The 21,864-nt window shown below is 34.7% G+C and overlaps 1 protein-coding gene across 1 annotated transcript in view; it reads right to left on the bottom strand.

The window, feature by feature from the left end:
• The window catches only part of OTOGL (otogelin like), a 159,594-nt gene that overhangs the window by 3,338 nt on the left and 134,392 nt on the right, over nt 1-21,864 (bottom strand). The window contains 12 exon segments of the mRNA XM_007457657.1: nt 2,853-2,898; nt 4,293-4,412; nt 7,030-7,134; nt 7,594-7,772; nt 8,859-8,922; nt 11,818-11,858; nt 11,943-12,047; nt 12,521-12,622; nt 13,990-14,097; nt 14,787-14,891; nt 15,577-15,789; nt 17,201-17,386. Of these exon segments, the coding sequence (XP_007457719.1) occupies nt 2,853-2,898; nt 4,293-4,412; nt 7,030-7,134; nt 7,594-7,772; nt 8,859-8,922; nt 11,818-11,858; nt 11,943-12,047; nt 12,521-12,622; nt 13,990-14,097; nt 14,787-14,891; nt 15,577-15,789; nt 17,201-17,386 (1,374 nt within the window).

Below are 21,864 nucleotides of genomic sequence, written 5' to 3'. Positions count from 1 at the left end.
AGGGAAACCATACATACCTCCCCACCTACCTTCCAGAACTTTGCTGAAGATTCGTTGCAGCGCTGTCTGCTATGGGTTTAATAGAGTGTTGACATGTGACGGACAATCAATAGTAGCAATACGGTCAAGTCAAACAGATCTCCCCCTGTCTGCCCTCAGATAACATAAATACACTCACTTCTCTAATAATTAAAATGGGGTTACAGAATTCAAGGTGTTAACATTGCAATGTGATTCTATTCCTATATCTCATACCTATGGAAGAGTCTAGAATCTAAAGAAGCAGAAGGAAAAAGACATGAGAGCATAAAAATATAAACTTCCTTAGATTCTGGAGCCTAAATTTCACTCCTTGAGTTCTTGATACAATGACTATTTGATACACATCAGTTTACATTTGATTCAGAGAAAACAATGAAAAATTGCTCATTTCTAATGAGCAAAAAATTTTCATTAGTATGTGTCTAAGAGCCCCAGTAATTAAAAAGCATTAAGTGGTACTCTATTACCCACTAAAGTCCTGGCAATATAGCTGTTATGGGTTGAATTCTGTCTTCCAAATACTCCTATGTGCCTCAGAATGTGACCTTATTTGGAGATAGGGTTTTTTTCGGAGGTGATCAAGTGAAAAAGAGGTCATTAGGGTGGGCCCTAATTCATATGACTGGTGTCCTTATGACTGGAAATTTGGAAACAGATCCACTTACAAGGAGAACACCATGTGAACATGAAGATGGCCGTCTAACAAGCCAAGAAGAGAGGCCTGGAGGAGATCCTTCCCTCACAGCCCTCAGAGGGTATCAACCCTGCTGACACCTTTGTTTTAGACTTCTAACCTCCAGAACTTTGAGACAATCAATTTCTGCTAAGTCACCCAGTTTCCGGTATTTTGTTAACAGCAGCCCCAGCACATGAATACAAGAACAAATTGGACATCAGAATGTTTGTTGTGGGTGGGTATGAATGTGTTGGATTTTACTTTTCACACCTCATGTAAAGAGACTCTGTCGTTCCAGCCCTGCACTGATGAGCAGACATCATCAGTCAGCCTCTGCCCTCTCCTAAAACTTATACTGATGATGTTCCAGAATATCACTAGCGGTTAAGAAGCAGGCTGTGAGATCAGGCCTGGAGTGAAATCCCTCAAGAGGTATGACTTAGATGAGTTACTTAAACTCTCTAAACTGAAAATCAGGGTAAATGCAGAACCCATCATTGGAATTTTGTGAGAAATAAATTGTCAGTAGAAAACAGGTGAGTTTCTGATTTATAAGCTGTTATTATGTTCAATAATATATATTTTACTTATGTTTCATCAAAATTTTAATACATTTTATTTTATTCTTTTAAAGATAATTATTTTATTTTATTTTTAATTAATTAATTTATTTATTTTTCACTGTGTTGGGTCTTCGTTGCTGCGCACAGGCTTTCTCTAGTTGCAGTGAGCGGGGGGCTACTCTTCGTTGAGGTGCACGGGCTTCTCATTGTGGTGGCTTCTCTTGTTGTGGAGCACAGGCTCTAGGTGCGCGGGCTTCAGTAGTTGTGCCTCGCGTACTCTAGAGCGCAGGCTCTGTAGTTGTGGCATGTGGGCTTAGTTGTTCCACGGCATGTGGGATCTTCCCGGACCAGGGATCAAACCCGTGTTCCCCTGCATTGGCAGGCAGATTCTTAACCACTGTGCCACCAGGTAAGTCCCTAATACATTTTAATATTGTTTTCAATATGACTAACACCTCTAAATAGACAAGACTATTCTTACATATTTATGGGATTTAGCCCTTCATGAAAGAAGTTCAGAAATCTCCCTTGAGAGGCATGATAATTTGTGTCTAAGAATCCAACCCTACACAGTGGCATTATTAACCTGAATTGTGTTGTAGCCTTTTTTCCCAAAAGCTTCTCTAAACAATGTTAAAATTACTATTTATGCCAAGTTTCCTAAAACTTTTTTTTGTTTTAGTATTTTCATTGGATTTTAATAACTTTATTATATGTGAGACTGAACATTTTTTCTATTATTAAAGTGAAATTTGCATTAAAATAAAACTAACCATTTTTAAATACACAATTTAGTAGTATTTAATACATGCAAAATGTTGTACATCCACCACCTTATCCAATATCAGAACATTTTCATCACCCCAGAAAGAAACCCCATACCCATGAAGCAGCACTCCCCCACTCCCCTCTAAAACTTTTTTCTTGACATAAATTCATGAACACAAAAAATAAAATCATAAACACATAAATAAAAATGGTTGCATGAATACCCCTCTATTCTATTTCAGTCCTTAAAATCATTAAAAAGCACTATGAAATAAACCTTATAATTCAAATAAATATATTGCATGCATATAATTTTGTCAAAATAATTATGGGAAGTTTTATATATATGATTTAAATATAATTGACTAAATTGGTATTTCTCAAATGTACTATACAGAACCATAGATTTGTTCAAATAGGTTTGGAAAATATCACACTTTCTATATTCTTATTGACGTCTCATCATAACCTACGTTGTGTAGTTCAGCCTGTTCAAAGCACATTTGACCATAGGGCACTTTCAAACTTAAAACCTACTGAAATCCTGTGCAATACCTTTTGAAAATGCAACAATAAATTTCTAATATTTAAATTTAAATTCATCTCAATTAAAAACTTATGCTCCAGAGGATAAAGATTAAATTACAAAATAATCAACCGCATGACAAAAAACATTTAAATAATAAACATTATAAAATTTGTTTCCCTCATTGCAACATAGGAACTGAATTTTATGAGAAAAAATAATAATCATGAGCAATTAAAACTAATCAAATTAATGTATGTAATTTGTCTTCACTTACAGATCTTGCAACAGCCTTCATTATAAAGCTTTACAATCCCTTCATTCTAGGAAGAAAAAAGGAATAATGTTAAAATTCAGTGTTTTGTCATTTCATCCTAAACTAGAAATAGAAAACAAACTTTCTCAATATTTTCACTAAATATCACAAAGACTTTATAGAAAGATGATTGAAATTTAACAATTTCTAATAAGAATTTTTGTTTGTAAAATTAGGAGCAGATATTTTGTTTAAAATTTGTTATTTCTTCATTAGTAATATGAAAAAGTACAAAAGGATTAACTTACTTAACCCATTTTAAATACCACAAAAGATTTTCTTACCAAATCAAAGTACTAATAGGGACTCTAAATAGAGGCCATTATATCTTTTAAACTCCTTGAAATAATCTAAACTACTTTTTTGAGACTAGTCTGAGTTCCTGAATATAACTGAATGTTAAAATGATGTCTCTTTTTCTTTAATATTTTATTATGCAAAAAAAATTCCCCACTTCAGGATGTCTCTTGCCCAAGGCTAAATTAAGAAAATTTCATCTATTTTGGAATTCTTACAGTAAGTTGCTAATTGCTTTTAGTAACTTGATAATTGTAATTCAAATAAAAGAATATATTCTATAAAAATGAATCTGTGAAATAAGATGATGCCTAAGATTCTTTCAAGAGCTGAAATTCTATTACTTTAGTACATATTGTATCTCACTAGCCAGCCAGCTAGCTAACCATCATCACTAAAACGGCACATCATGAAAAAAAAGTGAAACTATGCTATTTCTCTACACTTAAAGAAAAATATTGCCTCGCACAACAGAATAAAGCTTACTTTTCATTAGGGATTATTATCTCCTAAATAATTAAGGCTACAAAGAATCTTTTTAAAAAAATTGTGTGACTTTCGGAAATCTACTCTCCCAATGGGCTCTTCTACGAGAGAAAAGGGAATTGGAAGAGCAAAACTGAAGAATCAGCAATGCTCTGGCATGTGCTGAGTTTCACAGTGGCCCATGCTCAGAGAAACTACGGCAAATTTCACTTAGGCTAGTATGCTTTAAATAGCGAATGACAGCATAAATCTGCTGTGTGTTTAAGAAAGAGAAATTTGACGAAGTTCTGATTGATTAGTTTATTAATCCATATGGAAAGAAGAGGTTAAGTTGGCTGATCAAAGCATTTTTCAATAATCCTTTGGTCTACATATTAAAAACCCAGACATAGCATCATGTCCATTCAGGGAGACTCAAAATTATTTGGAATGTCATATATAACTCAAAGTGTCAAACTGAGGAAATATAATAGAGCTTTTATGTATACATGAAAATAAAACATTTAGCAAAATAAATAAGCCATAATGTATGTATGTATGACCTTGGAAAACATATTAATGTGTATTTTCTAAATTATATTTAATGCCAAATTTTCTTAGCTATAACAAAGTACAAACCATTTTGCATTCAGTCTCATTAAAAGGCGGACAGACCATACTGTACTTCAGAATCGTCGTCCCTTCGTCAGTCTTAACACATTCAAATGTGGTACAATTATAGTTCCAGGTACTGCCCTCCTAAAAATAAAAGAGAAAGTTACTGTTTGCTTATTAAAATCTGCTATATTTCTTAAGTAGAATGTTTCCTATCCTACTGAATCAAAAGTCAATATTCAGAGAGTTTCTTGTAACATAAAATGTCCATCTGGCAATATCCCCAAACTTACCTAAAATAATTAAAAATACATATATGTGGTATGTGTGTGTGGGGGGGTGTTTTGGTTTCATACTAGAACCAAGATGTAAATGTGAAACAAAGCAACAGAGAGGAAAGAAGCAAATAGGTATCTTTTTCTACTACAAAATTAATTATCTAACGTGGCCAAGTGTCAAAGGTCTTGCTCTAATATTCCATTACTAATTATAAAACAACAAATCATATTACTTAGTACGCCTCCTCTCTTGAGGTTTGTTTATTTTTCCTTCTACTCCCTTATCACCAAAAAATTTAAAAATCTTTGGATGATAGTGATTATTCATCTATGGTTCTAGTTTTCTATACCTTCTGGTTATTTTTAAACATATCCCTATCCTTTTAACAACTTTTTCAACATACTAAGTGTTTACTTCATTCTTTTTTTTTTAATTTATTTATTTTATTTATTTATTTTTGGCTGCATTGGGTCTTGGTTGCTGTGCATGGGCTTTCTCTAGTTGTGGCGAGCAGGGCTACTCTTTGTTGTGGTGCGCGGGCTTCTCATTGCGGTGGCTTGTCTTGTTGTGGAGCACAGGCTCTAGGCGCATGGGCTTCAGTAGTTTTGCCACTCAGGCTCAGTAGTTGTGGCACAAGGGCTTAGTTGCTCTGTGGTATGTGGGGTCTTCCTGGACCAGGGCTCGAACCCGTGTCCCCTGCATTGGCAGGCGGATTCCTAACCACTGTGCCACCAGGGGAGTCCCTAAGTGTTATTTCATTCTTGATTTCAGAATTCCTATTTAGAAATAAAATCAGATGAAAATAATTATTATATAATTATTAGGCTATAATTGTTGATATTTTTTTTATTTTACAACCTGCATTTTAAAATGCTAGTCAAACTCTGACTTGAAGATTCTTTGTGAACCAGCAAAGAATTCTGACAAACTTTATTTTCTGTAGATTCTATTTTAATGTATAAATATCATCAGGTCTTCTATGAATCTCAACTGGAAAAGATCTATAAGTCCAGGCATAAAAGAAGATAAAACATTCAAATTTGAATATTAATTCTAATATTCAATTCAAATAGTACTATCTAATTTATCTGAAATCAAAAATTACTTGTTCCGGCAGAAACTAACACCATTGTAAAGCAATTATACCCCAATAAAGATGTTAAAAAAAAAAAAATTACTTGTTCCATAAGAATTAGATTTCTAGATAACTAAAGCTTATCTTTGAAAGAGCCAAGAGTTAACAATCTTCATATATGTTTACCTATATTACATTACTTGTTGTGTTCTCAAAAAATATTCTAAACATAATTTAATCTTTTATTTAAATTTCAGGGCTATCACAGGATTACTGACATCTATAGAGTTTATGTTGCTCTTTTACTAAATCCCCATATGACTGTATATTTTCAAGTAGTCTCTGATTCCTTTTCTCTCACACCTATGTCTCCTCATTTTATAAGCTTCCTTTTTCAAGTCTCCCTCTTTAAAATGATATAATATGAAACAAATATTGCTATGATTAAACAAATAAACAATATCAACAACATTATTTAAATCAATAACACTATTTTTCACATAATTATAAAACAATAGACTATGAAACAATAAGATAATTGTTCTCTTTTCTTATTTAATAAAATGCACAGGATTGGAGAAATCTCTTTTTCTTTTGGGTCTATGAGTAATCCCTTGTACTTAAGAACACCATAAATAAGACCTCCATATAATTAAACAATTAATGGAAAAAATTTAAGGATAGCAATAATAAATTGGAACTACCTTCAGGTAATGTAAATTATAAACAGAATTTGTGACCCTCCTAAATCTGATGACATCACTAACAACTGTACTAATACATGGTTCCATTCTTCTATTCTAAAAAAGGAAAGGAGTAGGTCAGTCTTCAAACCTCCGTAGAGTTATTATGAGATAACAGAAGAATTCTGAATAATAATTTTATTGTTTTGGGCAGAAAGATGTGGTATAGCATTCATTACTCTTGGGATCTTCTTTTTAGAAAAATTTTCAAATATTCTTAATCTTTTGTCATATTTACCCACTGAAATCTTTTTGATACCTGAAATAATAAAGTGCTAACAACTTGAGTTTCAGATTTCTATCAAAATGTTTCATTTCAAATGAGTGAGTAAAATAACATTGTTCTTTTCCTTTGTTCTAATTATTAGAAATCAACATTTCTCAAAGTCCATTCCTAACATCTGGGGAAAAAAGTAAGGATCTATGATAAAATAAGTTTGAGAAACCGTTTTAATATGCTCCTTTACAACAGAAATCAGATACTTTAAAATGTAACTATGTCTTGTGTGTTGTAAGCATGCTGTATATGGGTGTGCTTGTTGTATGTAGAACACTATGTGTGTGTGTGAGTGATATTTTTCATATTTATGGAACAGCTTCTTTAGAAAATAGCACAGACAGCTACCCTCCGTGGAGCACATTTTAGGAATGAAGAAATTCATACCTCGTATATAACTGATGTTCCATTTTCCATTTGAAATTTGCAGGATACATTTTTGCAGGTACCACAACAATCATAATCACTTGGTGATGGAGTGTATACCTGGTGCTGTGCATAATAATAATAATTTGAATTAGCCAATAACAATACTGATATTTTTAATGAATTCATTCTGAAAGTGCTTCCCAATATAACCTATGCTGTCTCAGAGCACCTGTAAAGCATTTCTGAGGTTGAATTTGAAGCGCTTCAAATAATAACTGACTTTATATAGCTGTATTAGAAGTGAAGTAGATGTTAACCTTTACATCTAGCAGCCAAGATTCCTCAAGTAGATTTAACAAGCTCAGGTCAAACAAGCTGTATAGGTAATAAGATTCCTGAAGCTCAAGGTTATACACAGGAAAAGGAAACTGCATTATATAGATATGTTACAAATTAACAGATTATTAAAGAACTATTCAAGTGTATATTTTTAACTTATGGAGTATTCACTCATTCAAATTCTACAGCTGCCATTTAAAGATTAATTAACTCTCACCAGAATGACTTACAAAGAATACTTACAACATCACATTCTTTTGAACAATTCAACATTGTAAAATTCAAAGTGTGGAAGCCTGTAAGGTTATCTTTCTCTTCTAGACACTCTACCATGTAGCAAAAGTCCCCTTCCAAATACTTTATCATAGATTGGCCAGGATTCAATACTGATACTTCTTGAAACACACACACATCATCCTTTTCTAAGAAAACAAAAAGAGTCAACAAAAAGTACTATATTAAGTTTTTTATTAATTGATCATTGGAACTTTTAGTTAAGTCTATGTTTTTATTGTGATGTGCAACTTTTTCAAAACCAGTAAAGATCTTTACCTTTATATATTGTTAACAGCTCAAGAGTTCACTTAATAATGAATGTAGTAGCATTTATTCCTTAGCACAGAGTAAGAAATTGATTCCTAAACTCAACTGCTATACACTGTTTGCACTGCCTCTAAAAACTATACTTTATAGCAGATTCCAGAATTTTAGCCCAAAGTGATCATCAAGCTACTTGCTGTTCCCTCTTCTGGAAACATAACATGACAATTTTGGGGAGCGGATATAAATGGAGGCAAAATCTAAATCAATAACAGTAGGTCTCTCCATGAAGGGATTGTGTAACATTTCACGTTTTTTGTTATTTTGAGAGAAAATTTTCAATTTTTGGTTTTGCAGAATAAAGTCATATAAATCATACTTTATGATGAAGGTAGGTGATATAATGTGCTATCACATCATTAAAAGTGGCTTAAAGTAGGCTAGAATAGTGATGAAGAATGCAGCTCAGAAGCTCTTTGTGCCTTGTGAACATTGGATTTAACTCTTCTCTCATATAAAAATACAAAAGTTTTAAGCTATTAAACAAGTTTATTTTCTATTAACCTACTAATACTTAATATGAAGATTTGTTATTTCATAGAAAAATCAACCTTATGCTTTGCAGTGTTAACATCAATAATAAAACAGTGAGCAAAAATCTCTTTTAGATGTTGTCTATTTTTAAATTAAATTATATACACTAAAAAGAACCCTGGCATCAACTTTAAATTCTGTGAAGCCTCTGAAAATGAATCATTTTTATGTCCTGTTATCAAGTTTCTCAGAAAATTTAGGAATATTACAAAAGAGGAAATTGAAAAATAAAAAGTACACTTTTTATACTTAAAAACTGGCCAATGGCTTAAAATGTGTAGTACATCTCAAAACTTATTTTTAATTTATTCATAGTAAACAACAGATATCAATAATATTCATTATCATTTAAAAGTTTCAAAAAACATAGTTACCACAGAGATACTGTACACATCCACAGTCACTCTGAAAGTTGAGGTCTATTGCATGAAATTCTCCCTATTAGAAAGATATTATTATATGACTTATCAATATGGTTTATTATATTACCATTGTAAAAAAAATGCACAGTATAACATCTAATAAGTTTCCTACCCCACAGCCACATAGCAAGTTCATAAAAATATGTGACAGTGAACAAGCTTTGATTAACCCAGTGGTTATTTAATTAGTAGCCTATAGAAAATACTCACAATAAAAATGTGATCATAGACCACTCAATCTCTCTAAACTTAAATTTCCTTATCTATTAAATGAGTGAAGATGGATAAGATGATCTTTATGATTTGTCCTAACTTTAAAATTATATTGTTAGATTCTGAGCTTCTAGTGGGCAATTAGAGATAAAAGAATGCTTGCTAACCCTAGAAGATTCTCTTGATGAAAATGTTCTTGATCTGCTCTGTAGAGGTGGTCCAGAACTCTGATGTCTGCATCAGAGCAAGGCTGCTTTAGCATATAAAACAAGAGCAGAAGAGTGTAGTACAATGATTAGTAGCACGGGCACAGGAACAAGACTGCCCTTGTGCCAATCATGCTCTGCTACTTAATAGCTCTGTCATCTAGGGCAGATTACTTAGCCAGTCTTCTCCTCACCTTCCTCATCTGTAAAATGGGGATAATAATACCATCTGCCTCAGAATTGTTGAAAGAAATAAATGGATCAACATATGTAAAGAGCTTAAAACAAGCTGATGTACAGAAAGTGCTATAACCTTTAGCTGTTAGTAAATTGCTGTCATGACCAATGCTTAAACTTTTCCCTACTAGGGAAATGGTATAGGTTCTTCTCAAGTGTAGGACTCAGGCTTAAAGTTTCAAGGATTGTATTTTAAACATCAACTTTTCCTGGGTGTGTTTAATTTTCATATGACATCAGTAATAAAAACTAATTTGATTCTTGACACAAAATATAACTCAAATTCATAGTAATATATAAAAGGCACTTTTCTCCATAAGCTAATAATATCTCACTTTTTATAGTGCTTTACGAGTTGTAGTTTCACAGACATTAATGCCTTTGATGTTTTACGACTTTTAGTCATTATACAATTCTAATGGGATTGGAAATAAAATATTGGAATACAGAGTTAAAAATAATAATAAATCAAACTCCCCCACTGCATAATTTACTCCAAAAGATTAGATAGTGATTTTTTTAAATATATCATCTTAGACACTGAAACAAATATTTAGCAATTTCAGGAACAATGGGTCAGGTCAATACCTTTGTAGAACAAGGAATGTTAAAAATAAACTGCCTTGCATGGGCGTTTAGACACAACCCTTGGTCTAATTCCTGAAGGTCTCAGTCTATCACTTACTCTCTCTAGACCTCAGTTTTCTTACTTATAAAATGAGCTAAATATATCTACTTTGTAAAGATTCAATGAAATAACATACAAAACTTGTTATGTAAACTGTGAAGAACTTGAGAAAAATACAATATCAGAATTCCACTCTTTTCTGTAGGTTATGTATATAGTGTATACACAAAATAATCCAAGAGAATTTTTATGAAAGTTACTTGTAAAGCTTAAACATTCTATGCAAATCACAGGTGGTAACTCATCATTAGAGTAAATGTTAGATTAATGCTTTTTTTTTTTTTTTTTTTTTGCGGTACGCGGGCCTCTCACTGTTGTGGCCTCCCCCGTTGCAGAGCACAGGCTCCGGACGCGCAGGCACAGCGGCCATGGCTCACTGGCCCAACCGCTCCGGGGCATGTGGGATCCTCCCAGACCAGGGCACGAACCCGTGTCCCCTGCATCGGCAGGCGGACTCTCAACCACTGCGCCACCAGGGAAGCCCAATGCTTTTTTAAAATACAATTTAATTAATTCATTTGACATACAAAAAGCTGTACATAATTGATGTATACAACTTGACATATTTGGAGATAAATATACATCATGAAATATCACCGTGCCATAGACATATCCATTAACTCCAAAAGTTTCATCCCACTCTTATTTATCATTATTATATTGTGGTAAGAACACTTAGCAAATTTTAAAGTCTACAATACAGTGCTGTTAACTATAGTCACTATGCTGTACAACAGTTCTCCCAGCACTTATTCATCCCGCATAACTGAAACTTTGCACCCTGCTTTTTAAATGAAACAGTGGCATCCTAAGAAGGGTTCTGTTACTTTAAAAACTGCCTCATTTATTCCCCTGAATATAGCCTTGGCCTGAAAAGTCTGAATGAGTTTCTAATGATACACATTGTTTGAGAAGGAAAAGAAAAAGAAAATCTTTGTGAAAGTAAACATGTCTTCTTTGATAAATAAGGCCAGGAATATATTATCTTTCTCAAGTCTTAGAGGCATACCATGGAGGTAAATATTTAAAGAAAAAAAAAAAAAAGACTTGTAAAGCACCATAACCTCCATCTAATGGTTAAGTAAGTGATACCAGAGTCATAATTATTATTTCTAAAAATTAAATTTTTGGAATTTCTGTAAGGTTTGCATGTTCATACATAACCCCTAACAAGGTACAGACAGTTACATGTTTATACCCCCTCCTCCTCTGAAACAGATGCATTGTTAGTGCACTTTCTTAAAGAATCACTGGAAAACCTTTCATTATTGAGGTAATATATTTTCAATACTGTGCTTATTTTAAGACCAGTGAACTTAAGTAGATATAAGACTGGTAGATTCAGTCACCAGTGGAAAATAAAATAACATATTGATTGTACTTTCCTGTCTCAAGTATAATTTAAAATGTTGACTGCTCCCTAATATCAGAGAAGATTGAATCTACTTCAGTACAACTTAAAGAGAATAATTCCATTAACTCTGAAAAGAAATCAGAAATGAAAGCAATAAAGGAAGAATAAACTGATTTATATATATTAAAATTCAATAAAAATATGTGTTCTTACCACTTCACAAGTTGGCACAACAAGATTTTCACAGCTACATTCTAAAAGGCAAAAAACAACACATTTATATTGATCGAATATATTAATACATTCTAATACAACTTTAAAATATGAAAATTAGTTACCACAGTGCCATGTTGGACAACATTGACCAGATACATTTTCTTTCACAAGTTTCATATCTTGTGCACAGTTGAGTAGTGGCGTAGGACAGAGATTTGGCTCACACACTAAATAGAAAAATAACATGAGTAAAGATTAACTTCACGTAGTTGCTAGTTTTCACTAGCTACCATTTAGTTCACTGCCATTACTGATGTGATACATGGACTTGGATCTCCCCAGAGCTGCCTCTCCTACCACCCAATTGCAGTGTGTTGGTAAGGACAGAACAAATGACTCACAAGCACATACAACAACAGTAGTAGAACTAGGACACACTCATCAGGTTAAGAGCTCTGAGAAATGGCAGGGGGGCAAGAAGAGAAAGGAGGTGAAGAGGGTATGGAATCACGTGTATATCTAGAATGTCTAGGATGATGAGAAAAGTCATAGCTAATCTATTTTGGGGAGGTAACAATACTGTCCAAGAAGCACTCTTAGATGTATGAAAACATTACATGTATTTAATATGCTAGAACTCACTGGCCTTCTTAAATATTGAACATATCTAGATATTTTTAATTAGTTAAAATATACTTACCACAGTAATACTGAGGACAACAGAAGTGTGTAGTATTAAGATCCACAGTGAGAAATTCTCCGTCTGTACATAGTGGAATAGGTTCAGTGCAGGATTTGCAAACTAAAGGTGAAACAAAAAGGCAAAGTCACAGCTGAGCTAAAAACAAACCAGTTATCAGTTCAGATTACTGTACACATATAAAATCAAAATAAAAATACATTACGTAAAACAAAATAGGAAGCAAGGAAAATAAGGATTTAATAAACGGATCCCCTTATTTGGTCATAAAACAATAATACTATCTGAGTGTATTGCTTTATACTTTCCCAAGCACAGTGACACAGAAGAACCATCTTACCAGAAATATAAGATTTCAGGAGTAATTTGTTCTTACTAGGATCAAAATACCATTGATTTACTTATTTAAGTTTTCTTAATTCACTACTCTGGATCACTCCCATGAATGAACAATGCAGTAGGCACCTGTTCTTCTGAGCTCTTAGCATCCCTCTTCCAACTTTGATAACAACTCTCTTAATGCACTTGAGGAAATGCCTCACCTACGCAGCCTTGGAGTGACTCTTAATAAAGGTGTCTCACTCTTACCAGGCCCATGTGTAGGAAAAACCCACTTTAGACGAATGAGAATGTCTTTCTATAGCATTTGAGTCATAAATAGAGGCACATCAAGACAAGAAATGGATGTTGCTGACTCAATCATTAGTGACTGACACCTAGAGAAGCTGGTTTCCCTTCTTCCCAGGGCTTAGCTGAATGCTTCATCTTGATTCTACAAAATCTTGATTCCCCAGTTCTCCCAATAATTGGTTGTGCTTAAGCTAGCCAGAATCAATCAGTTGTTGCCACTGCAGTCAAAGAACCTTAAATGATACAAAAAGAAGTGCTTTGATCTACATAGGTTTATCTGAAACCTACATTAATCAACAGCCTTTGATATGATAATTCCTCAGTGAAATTGTAAAGAGAATTCTTTATTTTTCAGAGTCTAGTTCGCCAGAATATTTAGCTCAAATTCAGTCATTTCCCAGACCTTTCATTTATTTCTACCATTCTCTTTTCGAGATCATCTGCTTACACAGGATATACAGGAGATGAAGTTTTAAAGAGGTGAGCTGCTTAGCAGAGTCGTTTATTTCACTGGTTATTCAGGAAAGCCAGGGCTAAATTTTTCTCTAAAAAGAACTAGGTGCTAGCCTTACTTTTTTTTATTGATTATATTACCTTGATCATGTTTTCAATGATATACATAGTCTTTGTCGATAGGGAAAAGTAGTACTAATTGAAATAATTGTCAAGAATCATTTTAAACGCTGTACTTTCTTTTCTGCTATTCTTGTTCAGTTGAATTTTAAGAGTATATCAGCAGAATATCGGTTACCATTGAGTCCCATGAAATTCACATGAAATGAGAGATTTTCCCTAGATCCTCCCTCTTCTTCCAGGAAATGACCTCACAGAATGCTTACCACAGGCAGGAGGAAAGCAGCAAGTCTCTTCCTCTTGAACCTGAAGCATGAACTGGTCTTCTCTGCATTCTGGCACTGCAATTTTGGGGCATTTGAGTGGGTCACATTCTGCAGAAACATTCCAGAGATATTTGGAAATGTGTATAGAGTGAGACAATAAATAAATGAAATAGTGTGGCTCAGTTCTCTTTGAATTTAGTGATAATTAGCTCATTAAAACAATCTTAATCTTAGCGGAAATATATAGGAAATAGGTTATTTATATATAAAATAAATACTTTTACATATAAAATATACGTAAATAGACATTTAAAAAATATATATAACATTCTATTAATCATATATATGATTAATCATCTGTATGTATGTATGTGTGTGTGTGTGTATATATATATATATATATATATATATATATATATATGTGTGTGTGTGTGTATATATATATATATATATATATATATATATATATCTCCTCCCATAAAATCTTAGCAGAAATATATAGGAAATGGCAAATTATTTACATTTAAAATATACAAATATATACATTCAAAATACATATTTCCACTGAAATTAAGGTCTTTAGAATGAGTTAATTATATATATATAATAAATAGATTTAAAGTTCATATATATACATATTTCTAAAGAAATTGCAGGTTTTTAAAAAGCTACCTTTAGCAAGACAGCTCTGCAAACAATCTTTTATAATAAATTTCCTTGTAGACACAAGAATGAGAATTTAATCCACTACTCTGAACAGTGAACCTCATTCTTACTTTTCCTAATTAATTACTCACCACACTGGTACTGTGGACAGCAAGAAAGAGGGCTATAGCCAACGATCAATTTTTGACTATTTGTACATGTTGGAATGGCAGTTTCACACAAAGTCATGTCACAGCCTGGAAATAAACAGAAGTATTAAAAATTTTGTGAACACAACTAAAATCCTGTGTTTCTAACTCAAAGCAGGGAAATGATTCTCACTATGCATGTTTTTACACTACAATTAAACCATTCAGCTCATAGAATGATCATATGTGAAAAGGCAGCAGAGTTAAGGTCACCTATTGTTGTCTCTGACCCCTGATTGTCATAAGTCAAAGATTTCCAGATCTTTTATCTTCACGTATTTCTGAATATTACTATTTGATAACAGCCAGAGTTTTGCATGTCTATTTGCAAAATCAACAAAACTATAATGAGGTAAAACTTGCTTTGAGAAAGTGTAGGTGACATTTATGGCAATACCCCCTACATTTTTTTTTTTTTTTTTTTTTGCGGTACGCGGGCCTCTCACTGTTGTGGGCTCTCCCGTTGCAGAGCACAGGCTCCAGACGCGCAGGCTCAGTGGCCATGGCTCACGGGCCCAGGCGCTCCGCGGCATGTGGGATCCTCCCGAACCGGGACACAAACCCCTGTCCCCTGCATCGGCAGGCGGACTCTCAACCACTGTGCCACCAGGGAAGCCCCAAACCCCATACATTTTTTTAACACCAAGCATCATTCCTGCCCTGCTTTTTCACAAAGAATATCAACATATTTTGTGGCATTAACAGACTGTAAGGCTTCAGCCTGCATACATACTGCAAACTTCCTTTGAACAGCAGGTCCACTTATCAATGAAGCCCAGGACGACTTCAGCTTCTCGTTCACAAATTGGTGAGGGCTCTTCATCACAATCAGGTTCTATGGGAATAATGCTTCCATTCTCCAAACATTTGTACAGGGCACATTCGTCAATGCCCCCATTCCAAAATTCCCCAGCAGTTCGAGGCTGGTCTTCACTATCAGTGCACGCTTAAAAAGATGGTCAATGTTATATCACTTAGAACCTGGGCACGAAAATAAACCAAGCTGTGATGTTTTGATTTCAGACTGTGACTTGGCCCAGTGACACAGGTAACATGTCACATTATCTACCCTTTCTCAGCTTCTTCTTTTTGTTCATCAGCTACTAGCTTACATTTTTCTTTAATGAAATTTTTATATTTCACAGAAAATATTTTTCCCTTCTACAACTATCTGTAAATTTGCATGTCCTCTTCTATAAATAAGATGATTTGTTAATTTTTTTAATTCATTTTAAGTCTTGTTAATACAATTTATTTAGCTTGAACAAACTTGGTAACATAAATTTTAATTGGTTTTAAAATATCAACTGTTAAAACTGGTATTAGAAAACAAGGTAGTCTCTACCTCACATTAACATGTTTGTCATATCAAAATTCAAAACATTTCAGCTTTAAAATCTAAATGTAGAAAGTAGGTAGTCAAGCAAAATATTATTTAGTGACCCTATTACTTTTATTATGAATGTTTTACATAATGATAAATATGGCCCTATAGTAGTTCTTTTAAGGAATAATAAAGATAAATGAAGTGACCACCATATTCCCAGCCTCCAGTGAATTTCTCTTACTTTATTTACTACCAAACCAATCTCACAGGTCCCTAAAAACAAATATAACCATGTATATTCTCAAATTCTTCCACAAATACTTTCTTCAGTGGCAAACACAAACCTTTTTCTGAAACAATATATGCATTTCACTTCTACTTGCCTTTCACTTGAATTACTAGCGTTACTTCTGACCATAACAATGAGCCCTATGATAGATAAAGTACTGCACTGCAGTTTTCTCAGTTGGGCCCTTTTTTATCCACAACCACCACGGAGACAATGTGTCAGGATTAAATGGTTTGAAAATGAAAGTAGAAATACTCAATGTTTTCTCCCAGATAACAACACTTTCTGAAATTTCTTGAGTGTTTATTTTTCTCTAGGTATTGTTACAAAACTCTTTCTATTATTTTATGTATCCCCACACTAACCTTGTGGGATAAGTCCTATTATTTTCCCCATTTTGCAGATGCATAACCTCAGGCTCATAGAGGTAAAGCTGAATCATTAATACGTGAAATAATTGAACTTTCAATTCAGTCCACACATTGTTCTCTTCATTCTTAATTTGCCATATTCTTTTCCAGTTATTATAAGCATAAGTAGAGATTAAAACATATCACCACCAAAGCCCCTAATTCTGGTAACTTCAACTGAAATCATATTAAAATCAAATTACATACACTTTTCCTTTCCAACACTTAGGTGACCTTTAATCAGTCTTTCTCAGCACATCTCTCCAAGTTCTAAAAGAGTATTATTTATTTGCTGGGTCCCTAAGATGTCATTTTGTACTTCTCTGCTTACCACATTCTCTCTCTGGAATGCACTGAGTTGACTCTGGCCTGTGAAGAATGGTTCCATTTTTGCACACACATTCTTCTCTTAAATTCAGACATGAAGAGTGTCCATAGAACCATCTGTTCAGACATGTTCTTGCTTCACAAGGTCGCACGCAGGGTTGATATTCCTTCCCCTCTGGGCAACTCAAAGCTATAAATAATAGAGGATTTGTGGAATTTGCTAATGACAAAAGTGACCTACTTGAATTCTAGTAAAAGGAAGAAATGTTAGTTTTCTTTCTGAAAATAAATTTTGCACATTTTCAGTCTCCTCAAAGTCCATTTTTCATGTATTACTTAACTATAAATTAGAAACAAAACAATCAATGAGTATTTTTGAGCATCTTCCAGGTGTCCAGCTAGTATTATGTTATAGCAGGAAAAATTCATCTGATTTATATCAAATAAATATGACCAAAACGCAGCCCAAATTTGGTTGGCATAAATATAGAGTCAACTATTATGAAGTTACTACTCTGTGCAGTAGGAGGAGATACAACAGTCCACACAGAATAAGTACAGAAACATGTTTTAAATATGCAACTCAACCAAGTCATAGAAAAGAAAAATCCGGCGTATTTAGGCTTAATCCTTCACTGTCAAAAGAAACTACCATGGCTGAGCAGTTTCTAAATTATGTTTCAGAAAATTCTTGTTGACTTTCAGTGATCTTAAAAAGTCATACTGTTAAAAAATGAACATGCAGCTGGTGGAGGTGTAAATTGTAACATCTCAGTAGAGAACGATTGTAATAGTAAAACTGAAGATGTCATATGTTCCCAGTGAATCAAGTAACCCCACTCTTGAATAGGGAGTACCTCTGGGGGAGTAGGGAGAGGAAAGGGACAAGAGAGGGTACACCAGGAGCTGCTTTATTTCTGAAGTGGAGTCATGTAACTGGTGTCTGTGATATATTCTTCTTTATCTGTGCATTTTATTCTTTTGGAGGGGGATGAAAACCTTTTATTTTGAGCATTTTAGTAACATTCATTTTGAAAACCTTTTACCATTGAATGGCTATAATTAAATTAACAATATTTTCTGTAAAATGTGCCCAAGATTGTTGAAAAGTTTAATAAAAAATTTGTATGAAAAGTTGTAACTTGATGAGAAAGCTTGAGCCCTATGTATAAAAATGGGCAAAGGATAAATATAAAAGAAAAAGGAAATACAAACATGTATCTGGAAAAATATTGAACCTAGATATTAATCAAAGAAAGCCAGAAAGACTGGTTTCTAGGAGGTGGATATTATGTTAGGAAGAAGGAAAAGGGGGAAGAAAAATCTCTAACCTCTCCACATACAACGTGTAAGGACAAGCATGGGAAAGAGAGGCAGGTTGAATGAGGACCAGCAAAGTGTGCTGTAGGATGTAAGATTAAAATCCCCTTCAAACCGCTGTGATTTCTTCAATATTTCAATCTATTTTGCTAACTAACATTTGTGGACTAGGTTTCCTTTTGGGAGAATTGAGGCCTACTTTAAATCCATTCATTCATTTATTCCAATTGAAATATGGTTGACGTACAATATTACATTAGTTTCAGGTATACTACATAGTGATTTGACACTTGCATACGTTATGAAATAATCACCACAATAAGTCTAGCAACCATCTGTCCACATACAAAGTTATTACAATGTTATTGACCATACTCCTTATGCTGTATATTAAATCGCCTAGGCTTATTTACTTTATAACTGGAGGTTTGTATCTCTTAATCCCTATCACCTATTTCACCCCTCCCCGCTGGCAACCACCCATTTGTTCTCTATTATCTAAGAATCTATTTTTGCTTTGTTTTGTTTTTTTGTTTTGTTTTTTAGATTCCATATATGAGATCATACAGTATTTGTCTTTCTTTGTCTGACATATTTCACTTAGTGTAATTCCTTCTAGAGCCACCCATGTTGTCGCAAATGGCCATATTTCATTTTTTATGGCTGTGTAGTATTCCATTGTATATATACCACATCTTCTTTATCCATTCATCTATAGATGGGCAATTAGGTTGTTTCCATTTCATAGCTATTGTAAATAATGCTGCAATGAACATAGGGGTGAATATTTCTTTTTGAGTTAGTATTTCTGTTTTCTTCAGGTAAATACTCAAAAGTGAAATTTCTGGACCATATGCTATTTCTAGTTTTCTGAGGAAACTCCATTCTATTTTCAATAGTGGCCGTACCAGTTTACAAACCCACAAACAGTGCAGGAGGGTTGCCTTTTCTCCACACCCTCACCAACACTTGTTATTTTTGTCTTTTTGATGACAGCCTTTCTGACAGGTGTGAGGTGGTATGTCATTGTGGTTTTGATTTATATTCCTCTGATGGTTAGTGATATTGAGCACCTTTTCATGTGTCTGTTGGTCACCTGTATGCCTTCTTTGGAAAAAATGTCTATTTAGATATGCTACACGTTTTTTAATTGGGTTGTTTGTTTTTTGATGTTGAATTACATGAGTATTTTGGATATTTTGGATATTAACCCCTTAGCAGACATATATTTTGCAAACATCTTCTCCCATTCACTAAGATGCTTTTCCATTTTGTTGATAGTTTCCTTTGCTGTGCAAAAGCTTTTTAAGTTTCATTTAGTCCCATTTGTTTATTTTTGCTTTTATTTCCCTTGCCTGAGGAGACATATTCAAAAAAATATTGCTAAGACTGATATCAAAAAAGCATGCTGCCTATATCTTTGTCTAATTTTATGGTTTCACAGCTTACATTTAAGCCTTTAGTTGTTTTGAGTTTTGTATATGGTTTGAGAAAGTAGTCCAGTTTGATTCTTTTGCATGCCGCTGTCCAGTTTTACCAACACCATTTATTGAAGAGGCTTTCTTTCCCCAAATACATCTTGCTTCCTGTCATAGGTTAATTGACCATATAAGTGTGGTTTTATTTCTGGGCTCTTTATTCTGTTCTGTTGATCTGTGTGTCTGTTTTTGTGCCAGTAGCATACTATTCTGATTACTAAAGCTTGTAGTATAGTTTGAAATCAGGGAAGGTGATACCTCCAGCTTTTTCTTTCTCAAGATTACTTTGGCTATTTGAGGTCTTTTGTGTTTCCATACAATTTTAGAATTATTTGTTCTAGTCCTGTAAAAAAATTCCTTTGATACTTTGATAGGGTTAGCATTGAATCTCTAGATTATTTGGGGTAAATGATAATTTTAACAATATTAATTCTTCCAATCCATGAGCATAGCATGTTTCCATTTGTTTTTGTCATCTTCAATTTCTCTTATCAATGTTTTGTGATGAAAGAAACGGAAGAACAGCTTCAGGGCTAACAGCACATTTTGGCTTCTGTAAGAAACTTGCTTGCCTGCTTGGGGCGGGAAGAACCGGGTTCCTGATTGGCTGATTCAAAATTAAACAGCTCCCTCCCTCCCTGGGAACTTCCCGTCCTGTGAAGGGTATAAAGGCCTCCCCCGACTGTTAGTCGGGGTCTCACTCACTTCTCTCCGAGTGGGACCCTGTCCGAACAGTTTGTGTAAGCTTCTATACTTGTACTTGTATAAATCCTTTGCTAATCTTTCTGCTTGGTGTTGGTGATTCTCGGGTGTCCTTCGTTGGGACACGGGTCGCATTTACCGGGGAACCTGACTCTAGGCGTGTGGCTCCCGGACCGCAACATTTGGGGGCTCGTCCGGGATCGGACAGTGGAGGTTAAAGACCTGAAACAGGGTCCCTCCCTGTCTTTGGAATACTCGAAGTGGAGGTTAAAGACCTGAAACAGGGTCCCTCCCTGTCTTTGAAATACCCTTAGTGGAGGTTAAAGACCTGAAACAGGGTCCCTCCCTGTCTTTGGAATACTCGAAGTGGAGGTTAAAGACCTGAAACAGGGTCCCTCCCTGTCTTTGGAATACTCGAAGTGGAGGTTAAAGATCTGAAACAGGGTCCCTCCTCCGAAGCCACCGCCTGCTCCTTCCTCGGGTAAGTTTGTGACCCCTGGCTTGCCGGCAAGAAACTAGGAGACTCCATTAAGGCGGCTTCGATATTCTTTTGTCCCGACTTTGAACTGGGATTGTGTCAAAACTTGTTCTCTCCTTCTGTCTTTTGTCTCTCGTGTGTGCGCTCTTGCATTTGCTTGGACACTTTGGCTTTGTGCTTGTGCTAAAACCTTTAGCTCAACAGAAATTTAACAATGGGACAAGGTATGTTCCGGATGCAGACCCCCCTGAGCCTAGTTCTGGACCACTTCAGAGACTTCCACCAGATCGCCAGGGGATTCGGGGCCTCTGTATCCCCGGAAACCCTCGGCACCTTTTGTGAATTGGAATGGCCGACATTTGAGGTGGGATGGCCATCCGAAGGTACGTTGTCTATTCCGGTTATAGCTGCGGTGGAAGATATTGTCTTTAAGGTACGTGATGATCAGATTCCTTATACTGAGTGTTGGCGGGGTCTCGTGGAGACACCACCTGACTGGCTGAAGCCCTGGTTGCCCCTGCCGGGAGCTACCAACAGAAAGGAAACAAGATCTAAAGATAACATATGTGCCGCCAAGATGGCGGACGGGAAAAAACCTAATGTTAAAAGCTCTAAGTCCCCGCCCCCTCCTCTTGTAGGGGAGGGAGAGGAAGAAGAAGAACCCCCTCCTCCCGAGGCGTCTGCGCCTCC

The sequence above is a fragment of the Lipotes vexillifer genome, unplaced genomic scaffold (genome assembly GCF_000442215.2).
Source record: "Lipotes vexillifer unplaced genomic scaffold, Lipotes_vexillifer_v1.1 scaffold117, whole genome shotgun sequence".
Classification (NCBI taxonomy): domain Eukaryota; kingdom Metazoa; phylum Chordata; class Mammalia; order Artiodactyla; family Lipotidae; genus Lipotes; species Lipotes vexillifer.
The sequence above is the reverse complement of the archived record's forward strand: the minus strand, read 5'-3'. Positions and strand labels throughout refer to the sequence as shown.